Genomic DNA, 25,660 nt, shown 5'->3' on the forward strand with positions numbered 1-25,660 from the left:
TAATAGGAATGACAGTGATAGGAATAATAATGACAATAGTAATAAGACTAATAATAACAACTGTAGTAGCAGTTGTCGAGCAGGAACACGGGGGCAGCAGGTGGCCCACAACCACCGATCCAGACTCTGCAGCTCCGGAGGCAGAAATACCTGCAGAAAGCACACAAACAGCTTGATAACAGCTCACTGACACAAACCTAACCTCCCTCTTGTGTGTTATTTTCATATGTGCTAAAGAATCACATAACAAACATGTTGAATGTGTTGTTTCTGTGTTGTTGTGGTCCACAGCGCCCCCTACAGTGCGTATCGTGCACTCAGGTCAGGCCTGTAACGTGGAGGAGGAGCGCTACAGTGAGAGAGTTTACACCATCAGAGAGGGAGAGACTTTGGAGCTGCAGTGTCTGGTGACAGGACACCCCCGACCACAGGTATGCTGGGTGTACTGGGAACACACTGGGTGTACTGGGAACACACTGAGTGTACTGGGAACACACTGGGTGTACTGGGAACACACTGAGTGTACTGGGAACACACTGGGTATACTGGGAACACACTGGGTATACTGGGAGGAGGAGGAGGTTGGGCTGGGGGAGGAGCTGCAGCAGTAAACTGAGTTAGCATTAGCAGAGTAAAAGGTTATAATAGCCGAGCTGTACACCTGTATTTATATGATTGGATGTTATTTAGGGCTGGGACAAATCAATTGATATCTATGATTATCACGATAAACATCATCATTATTTATTTTAAGCTTAAAGGCTGATTTTTGCTCCTGAGTAAATGTTGAACCAGACGTTTCATTGTGATTTTAAACTATTCTTTATCGTCAGAACATGACAAGCACTTTTAGTGGGTAGTCGCACTTACTGGCCTGGTGCTTGTCGAGGGTCCACTAACGGCACTCGTTTGGGACCGTAACTTCTTACTTTCCGCGTGTATACTGCTTATACTGGTAATACAGATTAGACTGGTTTACACTGGTTATACTGGTCTAAATGTAAACACCAGCAGCTTAACAGCGATCAAAAAAACAGCAAAGTGGAAGCAACTGGAAATAATCAGTGAGGTAAAACAGTAAAACCAGTATCAATGGTAACCAGAGAAAGTGAATTCATAAGGGACCACCTTTTATTGAATACTGCCTTTTATTTGAGAATTTACTTTATCAAAGGCCCCAAAACAGAAACACATAGATCAGGGCTGTTCAGTTACAGATTCAGCTGGGCCAGATTTTAAAACCAGGAGATGTAGATGGGCCAGACATCCTCAGCAGCCTATTTAAAACCTTTTTTTGTTTAGTTTTTGGTAATGACACATTTTAAACAAATGCAAATGGATGTAGTAAAAAATAGCAGGCGTTTGGAGCTGGCGGTAAAATAAACAAATACTTGCCGGTCCAGGTGGCGTTAAACTGACGTTTCAGGGTTGACGGAGACACATTTTCAGCAGAGCACTTCCTGCTTGTGACTGTCGGCAGCCAGATGTGTTGAGAAGCTGCTCAGCTGGTCGGAGCTCACACGAGAAAACGCTGATCTGTGAAAGATGTGATCGGCGGCGTCGCTACATCCGTAAACATCCCGCCCGATCGGTACTGAGCACGTGCAGCTCTCAGCAGCGATGAGAAGGAAGCGAGACGGCTCACTCGTTAGCTGCTTCCATAAACTGTATATGTAGTCTACTTATTTTGTCATGTATTAGATTCCTGCACGCTGGGCCACTCGGAGGCTGCTGCTGGGCCGGATGTGGCCCGTGGGCCGCCAGTTAGATAGGCCTGATGTATGATGTCATCAGTAGAGACCAGAGTTTATGCAGCGTCTTTGTAACAGATTAAAAGATGAATCAACAACCAGAGAAATATGCTGAAAACTGAAAAAAGCTGATACAGCAAAAGAGCACGAAGTGTACATTTAAACACACACATTTCATCCCTATTGACTCTGCAGAGCACATACAGTAATAAAAAAAACCTCCCATCATCCCCGGCGGCGTGCTGTAAGTGCCAGAGCTCCCGCCGAGCTGAGCTGCTCCGTCGCCTTTGTGCTTCATAAATGAGAGCAATCACACAGAGGAGGAGAAGAAGAAGACGAAGAAAACCTGGAGGACGAGAAGAGCTGCTGCCGCCGTCTAGAGAGAGAGAGAGAGACATTTATTGAGTGAAGAAGAGGAGAGCGAGAGGAAGGAGGCAGACAGATGAAGACGGTTAAAGAGAAATTAGTAAAAGAAGACGATACAGAGAGAGCTGACGTATGCACAAGAGAGGAAGATGTTGTGGCTATAGCTCCTCTTTTAACATTTATTAAGATTTAATTGAAACAACTCGACATCCTCAGAAACAAGCTCTGAGCGGGAAAACTGAGAGACACATCAGGAAACCAGGTTTCCCCGTGTAGATTTCTCCTGGAGTACGCAGATCTCTCTGACCTGTGACCAGGTTTCTGATCTGCTTTTACAAAAACACGTGGGCTTCACCAAAGACTGCAGTCAGGCAAAGGAACGGCTGAGAGGCTGGATGCAAGCAGAGCGATGCGTCCTTGTGTTTAAAGAGTTACTTCACACTAAATCCACTTTTGGGAGTTAGTAAATTACATGTACAGTCACTTTATTACACCACTTCCATTTTAAAGTGTTTATTACAACAGAAGTCATTTAGTCCTCCAGACACTCAAAAACTACCAGCTGACGTCACGATCCCTTTGCTCTTTGAAATAACTGAAACTAACACAAAGTATCTAAAAATAATCTATTCAGGACCAACGCAGCGTCTTCTGTCTTTACTACAGTTAAGATAAGAGAGCCGTGGATGGATTCACAGTAATCTGGTCACTGTAAACACGTTCTAAACTTTATCTGAAGTTAATATGAAGCCTCTGCAAAAGAATCTAAAGGTCTTTTTACTGCAGGATTCCTTCTTTGTGCTTTTGTGCTGAGCTGCAATGAAGAGACAGAAACACAAAGAGGAACTTTTGCTCTAAAAAGTCTTTACCTTTGGAAGATCAGAATCAGAAATACTCTATATCTCTGGCGGTGGTGTCAGAGAGGAGGATGCTGGGTAAACTACACGCCATCTTGGACAGCGTCTCCCACCCGCTCCATGACGAGCTGGTCAAACAAAGGAGCGCCTTCAGCGGAAGACTCATCCCCCCACAATGCACCACAGAGCGCCACAGGAAGTCCTTCCTGCCTGTGGCCATCAGACTCTTTAGCTCCTCCCTCTAAGAGTCAGTCTGTATGACCCGAAGTCACTAAACTGGACATCGATCATTAACATCTCTGCAATACTTGACATCATTGTGCAATATTCTGTGTTTAATACTCCCGTGCAATATTTAGTTTCCCCATGTTAGTTTTTCTTATTTATTGTTATTGATATTATATACCTCCATTACTCTCGACAGTACATGCACCTCTGCTTATTACTTATTACTAATTTATTACATTGTATTAATATACTGTATTATCATCATCAGCCGGTAAACCCACTTGGTACTCGACACTTAGTTTATCTTATACTTATAATCACCTGGTACTTAATTTATTTCTGACCTGTTTTATAGTGTTTATAGTGCATCATATTGTTTGCTAGTGCTTTCTCCTGTGTGCACTGACGTAAAGACGAGCTGCTGTAACAAAGTTTCCCTTCGGGGATCAATAAAGGATTTCTGATTCTGATATTGATCCCCGAGGGGAAACTCTTTAAGATGCCCAATAGATGAGTCTAACTCAGACTGCAGAAGTGTCGTAGTTCACGATCTAAGGACCCAAATGCAGAACACGGGGAAGTGGAGAACTGGATCGTAGTAGTAACAGTCTTTATTATAATACGGCAAACCATCACAGGTAGATAAGCGCTCTTCCAGAGCGGGCGAGTCCGGTGTAGTCCGCTGGAGCCAGTAGTGACGTCTGTCGCCACAGTCCGCTGAGGACCGGCGGGGCTCAGAGGACGGAGGCGGTGAGTGTAGGTTCTGAGTTTGGCTCGTGTAGCGTGGCAGGCGGAGCAGGAAGGCAGCTTGCAGAGATCAGAGAGGACGCGGTGGCTGCGATCACCGGCGGGGAATAACAGACAAGGTTACACGAGATATCACGACAGCGAGTAATAACTTAACCCGGTCGAGGCTGGCGCCGTAGCGAAGGTACCGTACGGAGACGATCCGGCGCTGGTTGTAAGGTAGAGCCGGGTAGATATACTGTGGAGACTGATCGGATGATGAACGTTAGGGGAAGTTGGGTTATTCGGACGTCTTCACAGCCAGTACAGACAGGAGGAAGGATCACACACACCTACAGCGGACATGAGACAGACTCACAGAGACCTGAACCTGTGAAAAACACACCTGATCTAGTTTCCCTGGTTTCCCCTGTGGGGTCCTGGGCCTCAGGTTGAGAACCGCTGATTTAGTCCATCAGTTAAACAATCAACCCATCACACGTTCACTCGTTCTGAAGCTGTTCGGATCTGAAATTGATAGTTTGTCAGTGTGTATTGTTTCCTGTTACAGTTTCAAACAGCCTTCTGCGTTAATATCTAGAAACTAGAGCAGCTTCAGTAAATTGTGTTTACTTCACTGTGTCGGAGGAAAAGTGGGACAAAATGAAACAACCGCAAAGTTAAAATTTAAAAAGTTTACTTTTTAAAAGACTCAGCGGAACAGAAATCGTGTAAAACATCATCGGGGGAGGTCGGTTCAGTTTATTGTTGATGGTGTTTATTTCCCAGCAGTGATGTCAGAATAAAAGCACACAGAGTGTTTGTGCTGCGGCTCGTTAAAGCCTCTGCTGCAGACTGGAAGCTGCGTCTTAATTAACTGTCAATTAAGCAAACGCTCAAGTCTCGCGAGTGCAGCTTTAACCGATCCTGAACACGCTTTGTTTTCCAGTTGTTAATAATTCCTTTAGACTGACGTGAACGTGAACGCGGCAGAAACAGCTTCGTCGCCAATATGAGGAATTTGTCTCGGGGGTTTTGGTGAATAAACGTAAAAGTAAGAGAAAAGAAAAACGAATCATAAATAGAAAATTTACAATAAAAAAAACGTGAAATATTTCAGTTTTAACATGAAAGAGTTTAAAACGAAGAGGAGGGGAAGTGCAAATGTATGAAGAATATGTGCATTAATGTAACATGTAGTGTGCATGGGGGGGAGGGGGGGGCACTCACTCCCCCACTCTTCTTCTTCTGCTTCTTTTCATACCATCCCTCCTCTTCCTCCTCTTCCTCCTCTTCCTCCTCTTCCTCCTTGCCTTATTTCTCTTTCTTTAGTCTCTCTGCTGTCAGTCTGTTGAGGCTATAAATAGAGCAGCTGCTGGCACACAGTCTGAATCTACACACACACACACACACACACACTGTAACACACACACACACACACACACACACACTGTAACACACACACACACTGTAACACACACACACACACACACACACACACACACACACACACACTGTAAAATACACACACACAGTAACACACACACACACACACTGTAACACACACACACACACACACTGTAAAATACACACACACACACACACACACACAGTAACACACACACACACAGTAACACACACACACACACACACAGTAAAATACACACACACACACACACACACACACACACACACTGTAAAATATACACACACACACACACACACACACACACACACACACACACACTGTAACACACACACACACACACACACACACACACACTGTAACACACACACACACAGTAACACACACACACACACACACTGTAAAACACACACTGGTTTTTTTCTGTCTCTGCGTCACTGCAGAGCTCAGCTTCCTCTGCATTTTATTTCATCCCCTCTTCTTCTTCTTTAACACCTCCTCCCTCTCTCTCTCTCCCTCTCTCTCTCTCCCTCTCTCTCCCTCTCTCTCCTCTCTCTCTCTCTCCTCTCTCTCTCTCTCTCTCCCCTCTCTCCCTCCCTCCCTCTCTCCCTCTCTCTCTCTCTCCTCCTCTCTCCCTCTCTCTCTCCTCTCTCTCCTCTCTCCCCTCTCTCTCCTCTCTCTCCTCTCTCTCTCTCTCTCTCTCCTCTCTCTCCTCTCTCTCTCCTCTCTCTCTCTCCTCTCCTCTCTCTCCTCTCTCTCTCTCTCTCTCTCTCTCTCTCTCTCTCTCTCTCTCTCCTCTCTCTCTCTCTCTCTCTCCCCTCTCTCTCTCTCTCTCTCTCTCTCTCTCTCTCTCTCTCTCTCTCTCTCTCTCTCTCTCTCTCTCTCTCTCTCTCTCTCTCTCTCTCTCTCTCTCTCTCTCTCTCTCTCTCTCTCTCTCTCTCTCTCTCTCTCTCTCTCTCTCTCTCTCTCTCTCTCTCTCTCTCTCTCTCTCTCTCTCTCTCTCTCTCTCTCTCTCTCTCTCTCTCTCTCTCTCTCTCTCTCTCTCTCTCTCTCTCTCTCTCCCTCTCTCTCTCTCCCTCTCTCTCTCTCTCTCTCTCTCTCTCTCTCTCTCTCTCTCTCTCTCTCTCTCTCTCTCTCTCTCTCTCTCTCTCTCTCTCTCTCTCTCTCTCTCTCTCTCTCCTCTCTCTCTCTCTCTCTCTCTCTCCTCCTCCCTCTCTCTCTCCCTCCTCTCTCTCTCCTCTCTCCTCTCTCTCTCCCCTCTCTCTCCCTCCTCTCTCCTCCTCTCTCTCTCCCCTCCCTCTCTCTCCCTCCCCCTCCCTCCCTCTTCAGTCTTGATTTGAGTGAAATTTTAAAAAGACAAGAGCCTTGATGTTTTTATGTTAACATTAGCAGTAATGCCTTAAAGGAGCAGCGTGGAGGATTTAGTAGTTCCTGCTCGCACCTCGCTGCCGGCCTCTCACCTGTCGTGTGTCTGTGATGCATAAAGAGAGCCGGATGCAGCTCCGGCCACTGAAGCATGAAGCCAAAAAGTTCCGCTTCCTGGTATAAAATGACCCGGCTCTTCCACATCGCTCCAGAGACTCCGCGCCGAGCAGCGCTAACTTCCGGTTTAGCCCTCCGGTTTCGATGATTTCGGCGCATGGCTCTTCTAGACTTCCCAAATGTTATCTAATCTAATTATTAGATTAGATAGAATTATTAATGTTATCTAATTCTGACGGCGAAGCGAGCCGTTTCGCGGGGCGGTTGTGACGCTCAAAGAAAATGTGTCCACCGTTTTACAGCCGCTTCTTTCACAACGTCTTCATCATGTGACGACCCAGAAGTTGTAATTACACAGTTTGGCCGCTATGTCGAACTGGCTTCAAAGCCCGGCGCACTTCCTGTTCCTATTCCTATTAAATCATCACATCTGAGAAGCTGGAAACAGAATATTTGGCTTCGTTTGACTAATTAATTGACTAATTGCAGCTGTACATGAAGGTAAGTGGTACGGTGGCCCTGAGAGCTCAACACACTAACCATCTTCCTCAATTTGACAACACATGCGCAGCATTTAGAAAATGTGCTGCAAAGTGAGAAAACAACCAAATACAGAAACATGCTGCGAAAACAGAAAACACAACGTTTCCAGGGGACGCTAAACAGTGATGCACACGCTTGTTGTTGGTTTGTGACTACGCACAGCACAGTGCATCATCCTTCACACTGTTGGTACTAGTGTTGATGTTAAGGTTGTAACTACAGTGACGTTGTGTTAATTAGACACCGTGCAGAGCGTGTGTTGTCACACAGATCCGGGATCTGTGGACTGAGTATTTTTAGCTCATTAATCGTCAGTTCGCCGGTTCGAGGCTGTTAACCGTCTGCCTGCGCCGCAGACGGATAAGAAGTCCGCTTCCACTCCAGCTGGCAGCGCGGCGACCGACATGTGGGAGGACTGTACCATGGGAGAGACGGGGGATGATGGAGCAGGTGGGACAGAAAGAGAAAGAATCAGGGCAGAAAATATGCTGATGGAGGCGAGAGTGTAGGTTTCAGAAGTGGAAGAACACAGCAAAGTTTTAAGGCTCTGAACCATAAAAGGTGATGAAATAGATTATTGCTCTTCCCATAAGTCTATTATCTCATCTGTCCGTCCGTCTGACGCACAACCTCTACTGAATGTCACGTGGTTTCATTGACTGAGGCTGCATTTTCATCTTTACCCACAAAAATGAATGAAATATAATAAAGTGAAATACAGCATGAAAAGATTTCAAGAGTTTTTTTTGTCACTTATTGTCTCGAGGAGACTTTCCTTTGCTGCCTTCTCTGTGTTTGACATTCAGCTGTAGGACAATACTGATTTTACACACGAAGTCCGCGGATCAATTTTTCAAAAATATACAGAGTGGATTCTTCATCCCTGAGTGCTGCTTAGCTTCTTTTTTTGTGCGGCCCAATAACCTCCACCAATCAGAGAGTTAGGGCAGCCTGTGTGTAGTTCCCAAAGTTACAACAGGCAGACAAAAGGTGGACTAAAGTTTGTGGACAGGGAGGTCTACAAACATCTGGACATACAGAGTGGTTTAGGGTTCAGTCAGATCCGGTTCACAGCAGTTACAGTAGATTCAGACTCAGAATCAGAAATACTTTATTGATCCCCGGGGGGGAAACTCTTTCGTTACAGCTAATATTTACATTTTTCTGCTCTGTGGGAGTTTTATCTGAACTTCCCTCAACATCTGTAACTATCGACCACATCTGTAACAGTCAATAACAATCGATAAGCGTCTAAACATCTGAGACCGTCTCTAACTTATAAGAACTCCTATATATATATTTAAATTCCTACAGTTCGTAGTAAGTCTTCCTCGATATAGTGTTCCTTTTATTTTGAAGTCAATATTGATAATTTATTGTTTTAATTTTCATAGTTTTTTTTATTTGTACTGCGTTTTCCATTGTTTACCGTCAGTTTCTCTGCAGATTATTGTAATGATTAATCAGTAACAGAAAGAGGGAGAGAGACAGATGGAGAGAGAGAGGAGGAGGAGGAGGATGATGGTGGTGATGGAGGAGATGAAGGGACAGCGCAGGTGGGAGGGAGGACGGACGGAAAACTGACCAACAGATGCTGAACGAGGACAAATCTGGACCACACACACACACACACACACACACACACACACACACACACACACACACACAGTAGAGTTAATCTGCAGCGAGCTAATACAGTCTGGCATCGATTCAGTTTCCATATAAACTAAAGACTCCTGTTAATAATCCAAAAAATAAAATCCTGAAAATCTAACTAGTCTGGTCAGTCTAAACCGATATATAAACCAGTCTATGCCAGTCTGCTGTGTATACTCACCCCCCCCCCCCCCATATGCAGATTCGTTGGACTAAGACGGCGGGCGGAGCCTCGGACCGTCAGGGCGACTCATCGCTGCACAACGAAACTCTGAAGATCGATAATATCAGCCGCCACCAGGGGGGGCGCTACTACTGCAAGGCTGAGAACGGACTGGGATCCCCCGCCATCCGGTCCATACGGGTCGACGTCTACTGTAAGAACACACACACACACACACACACACAGTTACACACAAAATCTGAAATACATTTGTGACTGAACGTTTGCAGGTGAGAAACACCTCCTGCAGAGATGAAGGTGTTCAGATTGATTCCACTCTCATGTCTGTACGGTAAATATGAAGCTACAGCCAGCAGCTGGTTAGCTTAGCTTAGCATAAAGACTGGAAACACGGGGGGGGCACTCATCCTTTTCCTGCTGAAAGCGAGCGTTCATCAATAACTCTGAGACGGGACTGGTTTTACTCCCAGTTCAGTTTCACGAAGGGATCTGAGCTGCCAGATAAATGGAGTTCCAGGACTGTGTGGATTAAAAAGCAGTCAGTAACTTCCTGCTGTTGTTTTCAGTCACCTGATGGTATTAAAACCTCCTCCTGACCTACATGTCTCCTCGTCACACGTGACAAACACTTTGTGTCGCTGTTTGCGGCTGATTGTTGTTGACCTACATGTGTGGAAACGAAGCATCGAGCTGTTTTCCTGCAGCGGTGATTCTCCCCCGGAGCTCTGCTGGCTGAAGATCTGTCACAGCAAACATGAGGCGGGATGCTTCTCTCTGTGGAGACGTCGGCTTCTGTTCACCTTGCCGGTTCACCGCCGTGTTTATTGTCGCAACTGGGATGCAGAAAATCCCAGTAATCCCAGTAAAGAAACACCCCCGGGGGTGTTTTTATACAACTGTGTCCCTCATGTATGTCGCCTGAAAAGTTTCCTCCAAAGTAGCGAAAACAGGAGGAAGCAATACATGCAAACTGTGAGCGATGTTGTATAACAGCCATAATATCCTGGAGGATGTTTCTTACTGGGATTACAGGGATTTAAGTGGTACCTGAACGCATCGCGGTTGAGTGCTTCCTTCAGGGCACGGAGGCTTTTACACAACGTTTCCTCAAACTGCAGGAGGAAACAGAATAAATCATTAACTCACCACCACACCCTGACCTGCAGCCCGTACAGCAGGACTCGCAGTGCATTGTGGGAGTCACCAGCAGGCGGGAGCAGATTGTTTTGGCTTCTGTTTACTTGCAGCGGCTGTTTTTTCGGGCCCTGATGCGTTCAGTGTGCAGGTCGGAGTTTGTCGTCGCTCTGTGTGAAGTGGATTAGCGACCATTAGCCTCTCTGCCGGTGGCGGCTTCATAACCGGACTCGTTACCGCGGCGGAGCCAACTGATCGGGGAGCCCACTGTGTTTCCAGCCAATTAAAACGCCTCTGGCCCTGCAGTAATTACCCCCACCACAGGAAAACTGACCCCGCTGTTTGGAAAATATGAAAAACTGTAAATTCAGACGCTGCAGGAAGAAAACAAACTTCAGCTGTCCTCATTGTGTTTCTGAGAGGAACTGTAGTGCTGCAGATGTTTATCTCTCTGGGTCAGTTGGTAGTAAATGACTTTACAGTGAATTCTGTAGATACTTTTTACTGCAGTTTATACAGAAACTTGCTCATCCTTCCCTCCTCCCCATCGCTTCCTTCGCCCCTCTTTTCCCCTTATTTTCCTGCCACCTTTCTTTCCTCTTTATACTTATTTCCCAACTCCTCCTCCTCCTTGTTGTCCATCTTCTCCTCCTCCTCAGACCTGGATGACCCGGTGATAACGGTACATCAGAGTGTCGGTGAGGCGAAGGAGCATTTCTACTTTGAGAGGACGGTGTTTCTTCGCTGCGTGGCCAACTCCAACCCACCTGTTCACTACACCTGGAGGAGAGGCAGGGAGGCGCTGACACAAGGCTCCGACTCCGGGGTGGAGATCTACGAACCGTTTTTTACACAGGTGAAGAAACACACCTTATATTTGTATTATTATTATTATTATTATTAACTCAGGGCCTGTATTTGTCTATATAAGTGTCTCAGAGTGGAACGTCATTCCTAACTGGACAGAAATTCTCATGACTTTTAGGAGTAAATTTGACTTGCTGATATTTAGGAGCTCCAGAGGTGAACTAACCTGTTGGGAGCTGCAGGAGATGGAGACCGAGATATTCTGTCAGAGGAGCACATGAGCTAATTAAAAAGATTCAAAATCACAGAAAACACCTTACACTTTTTGGCGACAGGGAAATTTACCTTTGCAACAGTGATGATTTTGAGTCTGGCACAATTTTTCAGCAATAATAAGTCAAACTTTTAATTGCTCTGGTGCCGTGTTCAGACTACACGATATCAGCCGGACCCGACAGACGCGGGACGGTTGATGGTTTTATCCCGTGTAGTGACTCGTAGTGGACGACAACCGACGGCACGTCTCACGACGTCTCACAGAAAGACAAGCGCGTGAGAATTTTTTTTTGCCTTCTCTCGCCGAATACGACAAATTCCACGACGTGTTGGTGACGTTGACCAACAGGAGCACAGAGCGCTCTTCGGCTGTGAACACGCTGACGTGAAAGAGGAAGGATGTTGTTGGCGCTGCCGGGAGGAACTGTGAACCAGAGAAACGGTCACAGTCGTTTCTTCCTTCTGTTTTTGGCTTTTCCGAACACAAAACAGTCAGTTTCATACACACCGCTTCGGACGCCATGTTTGTTTACATTCTTATTCCCTGAAGTCCGTCCCAAGCACGCTCCTTCTCGATGACATCACGCAGGTCGTGATTGGTCAGGGATCAACGTGTAGTCACGGCGTGAATTTCTGACTATAATAATCTGACACAGTGACTCGTAACAGACAGAAAGGTCGTGGAGTCTGAACTCGGCATTAGAGTGCAGATTCAGTCATTTCCCCGCCTCTCGTGGAAAAACAACTTCCACTGAGGCAAACGCCTGATTTCCTCTGAGTTTTCGGCTTCATAGATGGCACACATAAAGATCATCACATTATATTAATTTAGCAGACACTTTGCATTAAAACTCCGCAGGAACAAGAGCTCGATGTCGTCAGATCATCACTAACGAGAAACCTTTGGTAATCGCACACATCAACCGCAGAATCAACACTGAAGTGGTTATGGCTCATGAGCCTAGATGTTTATTTAATTACAGTATAACTTCTAAACTGTCTCCCCAAAATAACATTTCTGTTCTACTGATTTTCAACAGCGAATACTGTTGTGAAAGATATAATGCCTCTCGGACTGCGATTTTTTAAATATTAAGAGGAAACGTTTCTAATGAACAAATCTGCAAAATGCTCACCGCCAACATGATTCCATACACTATCCACGCGTTGACTCCCAGAACATTTAACCGAAACAAGCGTCTTTCCCGAACTGTTTCCCGAAGTGTTTTAGTATCTAAACCAGCAACAGGTGGGACTCAGGATCTGAACATCCGCCCCGACCTCTCACCTGCGACTTCAGTGCGGGATACGAGCTGAAGACTTTTCCCAACTGGAAAAATACGAAACTTGATTGAGGCAGAAATTGTGTTCCTTCCAAAACATAAGTGGTAGAAACTGGATGGATGGATGCTTTAGCTGTATACAAACATCATTTCAGGAGACAGGGTTCGTGTTATGCAATCAGAAAAGACATTTATTCTCTCCAGTTTGTTTTTCTTTTCAAAGCGATTTCTAAAACTGTCATCACCGTGCTCATGAGATTTGAGCTGTTTTTTCATTTTGGCATCATATTTTTTCAGATACAGTTTGGGGAACTTTGCTGACTTTTATATTTACCCATACACATAGAGTGGTGCTTTTTTCATATTTTTTAAATAATCTAACTGTCCAAACCACAACTGTCAGAGAGACAGAAACACTTCTTATAATTTCTACTTTGTGTCTGAGAGTGACGTCTCCGTCTCTCCCAGGAGTCGTCCCTCTGCCGCTGAAGTGTTGAAGCGCCAGCAATAAAAGTCTTTTTAGTCCCAGTTCAACTCAGTGTGATTCCTCCTGAGGTGCTTGATTATTACGGGCGGTGGTCCATCGGCTGTGGCCAAAAATAGTTAAAAAGTTTGAATTTTGTCCAATTTTTGCTTCACACGGACGTCTAAATCTCGACAGGTTTATACCACCGCGGGTTTACTTCCATTTTGTGTTTATTCGTGCTAAAAATATCATTAAATCCTTAGATGTTTTATATAATCTTTAATATAATTTTTTGAAATAAATCCACATCTTTTTAGTGACATTTAAGGCTTCATGAACCGGGAGGACAACGGAGAGAAGGATGGATGAATAATGATGATCGGTTAGAAGGTTTTTTTTGTTTTTTATTACATTTTATTTGATCTAGATCCAGATATGACAGCGTCCTCGTTGTTTGCAGTGAAGCTGATCCATTTTTCCCATTTTCTGAGGTCTTTTTTCCTTATTCATCAGGGAAAATGTCAGTTTTTCCATCACATATATACAGTAATCCTTACTAAGTCCATTTGTTGTTTAAGACTGGGAGACTTTTTATACCAGTTTTTATTGCCATCACAATTTCTTCCATTATCAATCCAAGATACAGTATCTCACTGTCCTCAATTTCATAATGTGAGATACCTGATGTCTCCAAGGGTTAAAGATATATTCTCTCAAAATATGATAAACTTTTCACATGAAGTTGTTTATTTTTTATGTGAAGTTGTAATGAAACATTTCCTGGAATGTGGTTCTATATCAAAACCTTTTATTTTTGATGTTTTTTTAGAATAAAGATGTTAGAGATTTTTTTGCAAAATTGCTCAAAGTGGACTGAATGAGTTTTGGAGAAACTTCTGCTCATGAATGGAAGTTTACGTTTGTGTTGGCTTTATTTTTTCCTCTCTTCTCTCTTACATGCACAGAAACCCGAGCTCCTTCTTCCTTTCTTGTGCTTTTCTGTAAATATAAATATTCGCTGTCGATCCTCCGTCAGTGACTTCAACAGCCGTTCAAAAGCCGAGCCGTCCTGTAGTTTAAGCCCTCCTCATCTTCCTCCTGTGGATTAAAATCCTCCGCAGATGGAGATTCCAGATTTTTTTTTTGGCCGTGCTCTAGATTTAATTTGGAGCAAAGGGAAGCCAGCCAATCAGGTGGCCAGTTAGCGGGCCGTGTAATACAGCAACAGAGATAACATTCACGCCAGATTTGAACGCTGTCAACTGTAATGCCTTCAGCGCACAGATTGTGAACTCCGCCCCCCTCGCTCCTTGTAGGCCCTAATGAGGAACTTATCTCCTCCTCCTCCTCATCATCATCATCATCCGCCAAGAAATTGGCCGCCATCTTTGCACAAACATCCCATTTAAATGTCATCTAATCTCATCTCATCTGTCCGTGAGGCGGGAGGCAGCGCCGAGGCTGCCAGAGGAGATAAGAGAGATATGGCAGCGAGGTGGAGACATGAAGAGGAGGAAGAGAGGGGGGAAAGGGGAGGAAGATGAAGAGAAGATGGAGATGGAGAGGGAGAATAGGAGGAGAATAGGAGGAGGAGGAGCTTAGCCTGGGACAGAGCTTTGATTAATCTGCTGAATATGGAAGACTGATTCCTCTCAATTCATCAAAAACTGAGTGAAGTTTTGAATTGTCTGACTTTGATTCCCGGAGACTCTTCTTTCGCGGTTTGTATGTTGGCCCCGAGGTGCAAATCACAACCACTTTACACAAAATGTGTCACAAAATGAGAATTAAAGAAATATAAAATCAGAAATAAAATTATTAATAATCAATCGTCAAACTAGAAGCAATTTGTTTGTTTGTTTGTTTGTGCTGGCTATTGTTCGAGTCACTTCTACTACAATTTCTCCCTGGAAATTTGCCAACATATTCACCAGTGTGTCTGCGGTAAAACAATATCAGCTGATAATACCGGTGACTGTTGTTAGTTTGTAAAGAATGAACAGAAAATCTCCTCAAAAACTTCTGTGAAGAGTTTAAACTCTTTTATTTTTAACCAACTAGACATTTGTCCAGTTGTAAAATATATATATACAGTAAAAGTGTGTAAACGATGCAGATTTTCAGTTTTAAACCATTGTTATGAGGACATTTCTGCACTGTGAGGACATTTTGGCCGGTCCTCACTACTTCAAAGGAGCGTTTTAAGTTTAAGGTTTTAAGATTCAGGTTAGAATCAGGTTTAGGGTTACGGGTAGGGTTAGTTGTGATGGTTAAGGTAAGGGCTAAAGAATGCAGTATGTCACCGAGGGTCCTCACAAGTATAAAAAGACAAACTTGTGTGCGCGTGTTTGTTACAGGGTGAGACGAAGATCTTGAAGCTGAAGAATCTTCGTCCTCAGGATTACGCCGACTACACCTGCATCTCCTCCGTCAGGAGTGTCTGCGGCATCGGAGACAAGAGCGCCCACTTCGGTCTGAACAACAGGACAGGTAACACACACACACACACACACACACACACACACACACACACTGAACCACAGTCAGAGTCTTAACCTTGAAAGTGACTTGGTGAGTCCCCACTACATGATGAACACACACAAACACACATACAACAACAAAGCTTCATTAAAATGGGAAAGCATTATATTATACTAAGTAATTTACATTGAATAATAGTCACATTTAAAGCGTCAGTTCACACAAATTCTTTAAGAAAAAACATGCTTTCTCTCTCCTCTTAGTTTAAAGGATATTTAAAAATTCAACAGCAACATCCCATCGAGACACTGTGTCCCTGTTACTGTGGATAATCCACACAATACACTGAAGAAATTAGTCTGTAGGAAACCTGTTGACAGTGTTCATTTAATTAAACACATTACTTTAATAATAATAATAATAATAATACGTCCTAAGTTATTCGCTCAGTCGGTAATAAATACTGTAAGCTGAGCAAAACATTAGTGGATAATGTGTGAAAACTAAAAATAAAGGCTCATCAACACTAGGCTCGTTTGATTCAATATTTCAAGTCAAATACAAATTTAAAAATATCGTTTTCAAATGGACTATACCATTATTTTGCAATCTCCACTTAATAATTATCATTAATTTGGTCTTCTTTACCATCGGTACTGTCCTGTTATGTTTATTTTTGATTTTTTTTTCCTCTGAAACACTTTTTATATTAAGTTTTATATTTAAGTCTGTGAAAGAATAAACAAGTCAGAATTATGAGATTCTAAATCAAAATTTTTACTTATCTCACACGCAGCAAGTCCAAACTTATTTTTGTGATTCATTTTCATCTGTTTTTCCCTTAAATGGGAATCCTGAATAAACTGCTGCATATCCATACTTTCTCAGTCTGATGATCTTAAATGATCTTAAATCATAAATAAATCATTTTCTTCTCTGAGCTCGGACTGCAGCTCTGTGACCTGTACAGTAGATCCCGCCACCCCGCCCCAGGGGCTGATGGGATTTACATGATGTCAGCTTAACAGAGGTCGACTCAGCTATTTTTATCTCCCTCATTATTATTTCTGCATTTAGCTGTTTTTGTGCAGCTCGTCGTGTGCAGCTGGTGGAGGCAGCGAGTTGCTCTGCAGCTTTTATTTCACTCTGATGTGAATCTGAGGACAGGAAGCTTTTATACTCGGATTCTGCAGCAGGAAGCAGATCACTATGGATTATTTACACATGATGAGACATTTAAAACCTTTTAAAATTTAAAAAATGTATATATTAGTCTTAGAAAAATCCCATGATCCACCTGCATATGAACTGAGAAACTTCTAGGAACTGTATGAAGGTTTTAATCTTTTTTTTTTTTTACAGAAAAATCAATTAAATAAGAATCATAATTATCAACACTATACTTTTAATCATTAGTCGCAGCCCTAGTCCTGTTGCCAAAGTTGTAAAATGTATTATTGATTATGATGATTTGTGCCAGAAGTTATGTTTACCTGGTAAGTTTCATGTAACTTGAGGAGTGACCAAAAAAGATGGTAGAATTAAGTTTAATTAAGCCCTGAGGGCGGGGCTTAAGCAACACAGAGTAGCTTAAATTTCTGAGTTCTCAGACCATTTTCACAATTGAGAATGACTTCCGGATGGGAGCCGAAACGTCTTGATTCTGAAAACAGCGTCCAGACGACTACGACTGAAACCTTTTCTACGATAGATCACTCCTGGACGAATGAGGGACGACACGTCTTATAATTAAGTTTTATTCACATCAGTTACTCCAGCTCTCAGCCAACCGTTCAAATTATTATTCAGCCCAAAAATTTATATTTGCAATAAAAGAAAAACCCAGGGACTTAATGCAGATGTGGAGTTCATTCTAGGACTGGACAAGTTGTGCATCAGCAGTAATTTGTTCATGTATTCATTCAATTTGTTGGTTTTCTTAATTTTACATTTTTGTTTTCGCTTTTGGTTTTTAATGTTTTTTTTCTTTTCTTCCTGATTGATACAAAACAATAAATAATTGATGAAAAAAAAAAAGACATCATATAAAAATAAAAAGCACGAATAAATAAAATTAACAGTAAAACTATAAATAGTTCAGCAGGACAGAATAAAAGTGAAGTTGAGTTGAAAACATTTAACGTTTTTTCCTCCTCATCTCCACTTTCATCTTCCTTCCCTTTCACAATTCTTCCTCACCTATTTCCTCCTCTTCTCCCTCTTCCTCCCCCTCCTCCCCTCCAGCTCCTCCCTCCATTAAGCTCCTCCTGGACGACCCCCTGGTGGTGAACCCGGGGGAGACGATCACTCTGGTGTGTGTTGCGTCGGGCGGAGACCCTCCTCCCACCCTGAGGTGGGTGAGGCTGGGAGGACAGGAGCTCCCGAAGAGGAGCATTGTCAACAGCGGCACGCTGACCATCCCTGTAGTCAACGTGGACGACGGCGGTGTCTACAGCTGCGTGGCGTCCAACAACGTGGGCAACCCTGCCAAGAAATCCACCACCATACTGGTCAGAGGTACGACATTCACACTTAAACCTAAACCTACATTTTAAAGGTTTAAAGGTCCCCACATGGGAGATGAGTCCCCATATAGCTGGTGTGTTAACAGGTTCTCATCCCCACAATGTAACAAATACAGACACATTTTTGGTTTACATTCAAGTGCCGGATTCATCAAATCTTTCCAAAATGAACAAACTTCCCAGAGCCCAAAGTTACGTCCTTAAATTGCTATATTTAAGAAATCTATAATTGCTATATTTAAATTGCTATATTCAAGAAATCAACCACCATACTGGTCAGAGGTACGACATTCACACTTAAACCTAAACCTACATTTTAAAGGTTTACCTTGTGGGGACCTACTGTATGTCCCCACATGGGAGATGAGTCCCCATATAGCTGGTGTGTTAACAGGTTCTCGTCCCCACAATGTAACAAATACAGACACATTTTTGGCTTAAATTCAAGTGCCGGATTCATCAAATCTTTCCAAAATGAACAAACGCCTATCACAACTTCCCAGAGCCCAAAGTTACGTCCTTAAATTGCTACAGAGTGCTGCAGGGATGACTTAGTTTTGTAGGCCAGCCTGGAAGTTAGCATCGCCGTGGTTCCCTCAACAAAAAGTAAATGGGATTTTTCCACTGGATTCTGGATGATTGCAAGAACATACAAAAGTTTATGATACAAAAACGTTTTTATGCGTAAATGCAATCTCCATAAGTCAAGAGCTAATGTTAGGCTATAAACAAACTACACCTCGGTCACATGACTTCATTGTCACCATCGCTAAGCTTCCAATGTTTGATTTCGCCACATGTTAGAAACCCCCTTTTTTAAGACACGTAAAAGCTTCAGAATTCACGAATGAGGTATTTACTGACATAGCTGGTGTTAACCACAGACCCAATCAGAAAACCCATTGACTTCGAGACGAGGGAAGTGCAAAAGGGCTAACTCATTTCCGGGATTTAGGACTCATTCCAGCAGCACTCACACACTGTTTTTATTGGAATATCAGTCCAACACCTAAAAAAATATTTCATTTACTATCATATGTGATAAAAACAAAGAGCAATCCTCACTATTTGAGAGGATGATACCAGTGAATCGTTGGCATTTTTTCTTGGAAAATGACTGAAACGATAATCAAAAGAATCTGTCGATTCGCTAATCAATTAATCAACTAATCGTTGCAGCTCTAGTGCAGTTCATCGCGTCCCCGCCCCCTCTCTATGACAGCAGGCTTATCGCCCCCCTTGTGAGGACATTCAGCACAGGTAGAAACACTCTGACTACAGACTGAACCCTGCAGCGTACAGCACGAGTCAGAGCACCAGCAGCCATTAACACACAGCCATTTTCTTTTGTCTGCGTGACGCTCAAATGAAGTGAAACTCTGCAACGCAGCAGATGCATGTTGTGCTTTATTTTTGGCACAGTCGCAATTTTGTTCTTCTGGGATTTAGCTGCAGCTCAGACGGTCGTCTACCTGTTGAAAGGTGTTTTCTCTGCTGTCTTTTCTTTGTGTTTCTGTCTGTAGGGTTCTAACAGTGTTCAGGTGAGTCCTCCTTTAGTCGCTGCAGGTACAAAAGCACATTCAGGTCTTTACTTGTTGTTTTGAATGCACAAGCTGCTGCAGAACAGACAATAATAGATCCGACACATCCACAACAAGCAGAGCGTTTATCTGCGTTGGTGCAGAGACGTTAAGCTCTCAGATTATTTCAGTCTTTATAAATCAAATCCTCCTCCTCTCTGCTGCGTGTCGCCGTTTCCTGCAGCATCACGATGAAGCGTCCTGAACATCACGTTTTGATGACGAGAACAAAATCAGCAGAGCACACTGAGCGAAAACGGACGTTTGGTTTCAGTTCTGGTTCATTATAAAACCGGCCAACCAGAATTTTAAACAGCAGAATTTATAAAAAATATAGAAGACGTTCGTTAGCAGGATTTTTGACCACAGAAAGTAGTAAAATGCTTTAATAAACTGTTAAGATTGTATTTATTTATGTAAGAAATGGAGTATAAACATAGTCCCGGTTTTGCTAAAGATGTGTTATTGATGTAGAGCGCTGTCTAACTATCTGATTTATTTGTAATTAGAGGATGTTTGTTGTTTATTGATGACTTTAGATCTCTAAGACCTGATAAAATGATGTAGAGCTATTGTACTGGATGGGTTTTAAATTACTGTGTTTTTTTGTCTTAGTGTTTGACGTTAGCATCGCTGAGTCTCGTACGGTATTTTTGTTTTTCATCAAAGTATTGTAAATACATTATGTGGACCCCAGGAAGAAAAGCTACTGTTGTTGATTCTGTAGCTAATAAACAAACAAACAAACATGATACAAACAGGCCGTTATAACAATGATTTTATAAGATGCTCTGAAGATTAAAGATAACAAATTAGCAAAAATAATTACTTGATCCATGTCGGTATGCCAGGCTAGCTGTTTCCCCCTGCTTGCAGTCTTTATGCTAAGCTAAGCTAACCACGTCCTGACTGCAGCTCCGTGCTGCATGAGACTAAGAATAAAAGGATTTCCCAAAATGTTGAGCTATCCCTTTAATAATAGTATGTCATGTCTTTTCTTGTGTGTGTGTGTTTCTTTCTTCTGTCCAATGTGTTTTATTCAACAGCATGACTCACCTCTGTGTGTGTGTGTGTGTGTGTGTGTGTGTGTGTGTGTGTGTGTGTTAGCTGCTGACCCTGCAGCTTGTCAGCTCGACTCCCTCCTCCTTACTTATTTAACTCCCATCATGCACCTCTCTCTCTCTGTCATGTTAGCTAGTAGTCTCTCCACCAGGCAGCCAGTCCTCCCAGTCTGACACACACTGCTGCTAATGGACCCAGTGTGTGTGTGTGTGTGTGTGTGTGTGTGTGTGTGTGTGTTATATGGAGAGGCTACATGTTATTCTAATGGACAGGGGAGGTGTACATGTCCGGGGGGGTTGAAGAAGAGGAGATAGAGGGGAGGATGGTTGAAGAAATGGAAATGTAGCAGGAGGAGGAGGTGATGCTGAAGAGTGAGGAGGAGGAGGAAAGCAGGAATAAAGTAAGACAGGACGAGGAAGAGGAGGTGAGAAATGGTCAGAAGAAGTACAGGAGGTGAAGACAGACGAGGATGAGGAGGTGATGAAGAGTGAGAAGGTGGAGAGGAGGAGGTGATGAAGGGTAGGGTGATCATCAGGAGTGTATGAAGGAGGAGGTGGAGGAGTGGAGAGTGATAAAAGGAGGAGGAGGTGATGATGGGTGATAATGTCAGGGGGAGGAGCAGTAGGAGCGATGCAAGAGAAGGTGATGAAGAGTGATGAAGAGTGAGGAGGATGGACGTTCTGATAAATGACCATGACAGACAGGAAGCTGAGTGTGTTTGTTTCTCTTTAAATGTATTTCTTTATCATTTAGTTTGAGTTTAGGCAATTTAAGATTAGACTAAAATTTTTATAAAATTAAGTTGAATTTAAGTTAAATTAAGTTTAGATTTTCTGCCTCTGTCCAAACTAAAACTGTGTAAATGTGTGAGTGTGTAAATCTTCAAACTCCAGCTGGGTGTTTCAGTGTCTTCAGGAAAAACTTCCCTCACAAATGATGGAAACGATGTGGTATCGTCCTCTGTAGTTTGCAGCTCTTTGCGTGCGCGCGACTGGATATACAGTCATGCAGAGCAGGGTGTTATGGGTAACGCAGGCCACAGGAGCTCACTCAGTAGCTTTTTCTGGAGCTTTCAACCACATACGAAGACCGTTCTTTTGTTCAAGTGCTACTGTGTACTGACAGTCCTGGAGCCATGCCAGTGTGTGAGTGTGTGTGTGAGAGTGTGTGTGCAGTGACTTTCATGTGTGAGCAACTGCATCCACCTCTAGTTATGCAACAGACCTTTTACTGACGCAGTGAAACACACACACACACACACACACAGGTTTTGTTCCGAGGCGTTCTTGCTTTAATCTTAATGAACAAGGACAATCAGCTGCTCGCCTCACGAACTGAAGCTATTTATATACACGTACCCCCATCTCACACACACACACACACACACACACTCAGAGATCGGGGGTTTGAACTTAAACCTTCTGGTCTGTTTGCGGTCGTCCGCTGACGCTCGTACAGAGCAGAGACAGAAGGACTTGTTTTTGGCCGTCACGTGGTTCGGCGTGTTTGACTGTTTGTGTTTCCACATTCACGGCTACGGTTGAACGCTCAGCTCTTCTTGCTGTCACTTCCTGATAAGCTTCCAAACGACAGATCGGCATCGAAGGCTCTTCCTCTCCTGATTTCTCACTTGTGTTGACAGCATTCAACATATGAGCTAACCTGCATCCCACTAGCATGGTTTAAGCTAACTGACAACAACTGTCCCACTGCCAAAGCTTTCCTGATGGAACTCACGCTTAGCAATGTCTGTTCCGCATGTGCAAAGATCTAGACCTGGTTAGAGTTCTCGGAGCTAATTCAACAGTATTTGGTTCACAGTGCGTCTGTACGAAAACGTTCAGGACGAATACGCGTGTCATTACAACCCTTCTTTACATCCAATCACATTGCATCTGACATTGTTTTGCATGGCAATGTCCGTCCTCCACGTCGGTCCAGACCGAAGCGTCTCAGCAGCTGCTGGACTGTGATGAAACGTGCTTCATCGTTCATGCTCCCCTCAGGATGAACTGTAATAACTCTGCTGATCCTCTGACTTTCCATCTAGCGCCACCATCAGGTCGACACGTTAACGCGTCCGACACTTTGGTTTCTGACCGAATACCTGCAGAGCTGATGGCGTTCCCATCAGCCTCAGCTGCGCTCTGTGTTTACTGCTAACTAGCTAATGTTAGCATGCTAACACGCTAAACTAAGATGTGTTAGCATTTAGCTCCCAGCACCACTGTGCCTAAGTACAGCCTTAACAGAGCCGCTAGCATGGCTGTAGACGTTTAGTGGCGTTGCATTCAGTCTGAACACACCTTTAGAGTCTTGGTATCTGTGATCATCATTAGTTTTCATTATCTGGGGAGCAGGAACATCATGAAAATCTGAACAGTAGATACGTAAAGATATGTTGCTATGGACTAACGTGACGATTAGACAGATGGATTAACTGACACACAAATGATTCAGTCATCAGTTTCAACAAAGTTAAAACAGTCATAGTGAATGTTTTATAATCCAGTGATGTCAGCTGTCACTACAGTCTGATTGGCAGTGAGGAGAGGTGTTACCAGTGCGAACACAGGTAATGAATCATATCAGACGAGCTCCCACCGAGCTGGAAACCAGGAGGTTAAATGAAAGGTGGAGGAAGAAAAGCAGCAGCACGTCGCCGTGGACAGTCACGGGATTAAACTGAACAAATGGCTTCAGTAATAATTAAGCCCCATTTGGACGGATTAGTTTCTCCACAGCAGGAAGGGTAATTGTAATGATTTAAAATTTGAGAGACAAAACGCAGTCAGTCTCACTGCTCTGATAGAAACTAACCAGGTTCTGCTGCAGGATTCAAACCAGCGACACAAGATCACAGGTTCAGGGAAAATAACAACCTGCGGAAGTGTCACTGAGCAAGGCACTGAACAGTCCGACAACCTCTGACCCCGGAGCAATTCATCATGTGTAAACTGTCATTTTCAACCCTTTCCACGTTTCATTTTATATGTCAGACTGAAGAGTATATGAGATGTTTCCAGTTGATTGAACAGTGCTAACAGTGTAGACGTGAGTCTCCCAGGGAGACGAGAGGAAGTTAATTCCTGATTAAAGGCCTTCACATGGTGCAAGTTGGACACGCTGTTCATAAATCTGTCAGTCTGACCTTTCTGAATCATTATCTGGAGTAATTTAGGAAGCTGAATTTCACAAAGCAGCAGTCGTTTCTTTTAAATATCAAACTTGTTTAAAGCTGGGGTTTGTTTTTTCCTAGTCATTAGATTTATTCACTTTCAGTTTCAGTTCCTCACCCTGAGCTTGTTGTAGGTCGAGTTAAAGGCTTCATATAATTTAGAGTTGGAAATGTCACACATGCAGTTTCATTACGGAAAAACATTTATAATTTTGTACAATATTATTTACCCCACTACAGGTGGAGCCTTATCATGGTGATGTCAGTGTGTCCAACACTTTACATTAGCTAGCTGCTACATAGCAACTACCCGTTACCGACCTGGTAACCAAAAGGAACACCATGGGAAGCATGTAGTCACTAACTTACTACAAATTCACCTCCTTTCAGCTCTTAGAACTTCAACTGACACCTCCACTGCTTACATTTCATCCGACAAACAACTCCTTTTACTGATTACTAATTAATTACATTTCATCTCCTTTCAGCTAATACACTAAAATCCCTTTAGTACGCTTCAGTTCATTTCAGTGCTTACTCCTGAACTGCAGCTTCTTTCACTGACTTTTGGATTATTGTTCTTTAGCTTAAGTGTCGGACGTTTGTATGTTTTTGTGTTTCCTGATCTTTCATTGTCTTCTTTGATTTTTCAGGCCTTCGTAAAGGTCGGTTCTGGATCACGCCCGACCCGTACCACAACGACGACAACATCCAGATCGGTCGGGAGGTGAAGATCAGCTGCCAGGTGGAGGCCACGCCGCCCGAGGAGCTGCAGTTCAGCTGGCTGAAGAACGGCCGGCCGCTGAGGAGCTCCGAGCGGATGGTGATCACCCACACCGACACCGACGTCTCGCCGGGAACCACCAACCTCGACATCATCGACCTCAAGTTCACCGACTTCGGCACTTACACCTGCGTGGCGTCGCTGAGGAACGGAGGAACCCCCGAGATCAGCATCGACGTCAACATCTCATCCACCACAGGTGAGTCCGGCTGGGGGCGGGGCTTATACACAACTCAACTGAAGACAGACCCAGGCCTTTATTAAAGACAGGCAGCGGCGGAAGAAGTACACAGATATTTGACTTGAACAGTTATACAGTGTAAAAGTACTCTGTTACAAGTAAAAGTCTGACTTACTTAAGTACAAAAGTATTAGCATCAAAATATACCAAAAGTAAAAGTACTCATTATGCAGAATGGCCCATTTCAGAATAATATATATTATTGGATTATGATTATTGATGCATTAATGCATCTGCAAAGTTACTGTTAACTAATGTTGTCAAATAAATGTAGTGAAGTAAAAAGTACAGTATTTCCCTCTGACATGTGGTGGAGTAGAAACACACAAACTGGAAATACTCCAGTAAAGTACAAGTACCTCACATTTTGACTTAAGGACAGTACAGAGTACAGAGTGAAATGTCACTTTTGCATGTTCATAATATCAGCTTGGTGCTCCAGGCAAACTGTGCACTGTTCGTCTGTAAGATTTGAGCCGTCTGTATCGTCCTTTGTCATGAATTCAGATGTGGATTAAACCTTCTGTTAGCACCAACCAGCTCAAAGAGATTCATTCAGCCAGGAGGCAACAGGAAGAGCTCACACTTTCCTAAAACTTCCCCAAACTGCTGGATATCCGTTTC

The 25,660-nt window shown here is 43.5% G+C and overlaps 1 protein-coding gene across 2 annotated transcripts in view; it reads left to right on the forward strand.

Moving 5' to 3' along the window:
- The window catches only part of LOC122861716 (MAM domain-containing glycosylphosphatidylinositol anchor protein 2-like), a 106,373-nt gene that overhangs the window by 34,730 nt on the left and 45,983 nt on the right, over positions 1-25,660 (forward strand). The window contains exons 3-8 of one of the 2 annotated variants that reach the window (XM_044166528.1): positions 292-431; positions 9,238-9,412; positions 11,013-11,209; positions 15,543-15,675; positions 17,911-18,183; positions 24,665-24,994. In XM_044166528.1, the coding sequence (XP_044022463.1) occupies positions 292-431; positions 9,238-9,412; positions 11,013-11,209; positions 15,543-15,675; positions 17,911-18,183; positions 24,665-24,994 (1,248 nt within the window). Of the gene's footprint in view, positions 1-291; positions 432-6,989; positions 7,338-9,237; positions 9,413-11,012; positions 11,210-15,542; positions 15,676-17,910; positions 18,184-24,664; positions 24,995-25,660 lie in introns of those variants that run through there. The other variant, XM_044166529.1, reaches the window with a different exon arrangement.

Source organism: Siniperca chuatsi, linkage group LG15 (assembly GCF_020085105.1).
Source record: "Siniperca chuatsi isolate FFG_IHB_CAS linkage group LG15, ASM2008510v1, whole genome shotgun sequence".
Classification (NCBI taxonomy): domain Eukaryota; kingdom Metazoa; phylum Chordata; class Actinopteri; order Centrarchiformes; family Sinipercidae; genus Siniperca; species Siniperca chuatsi.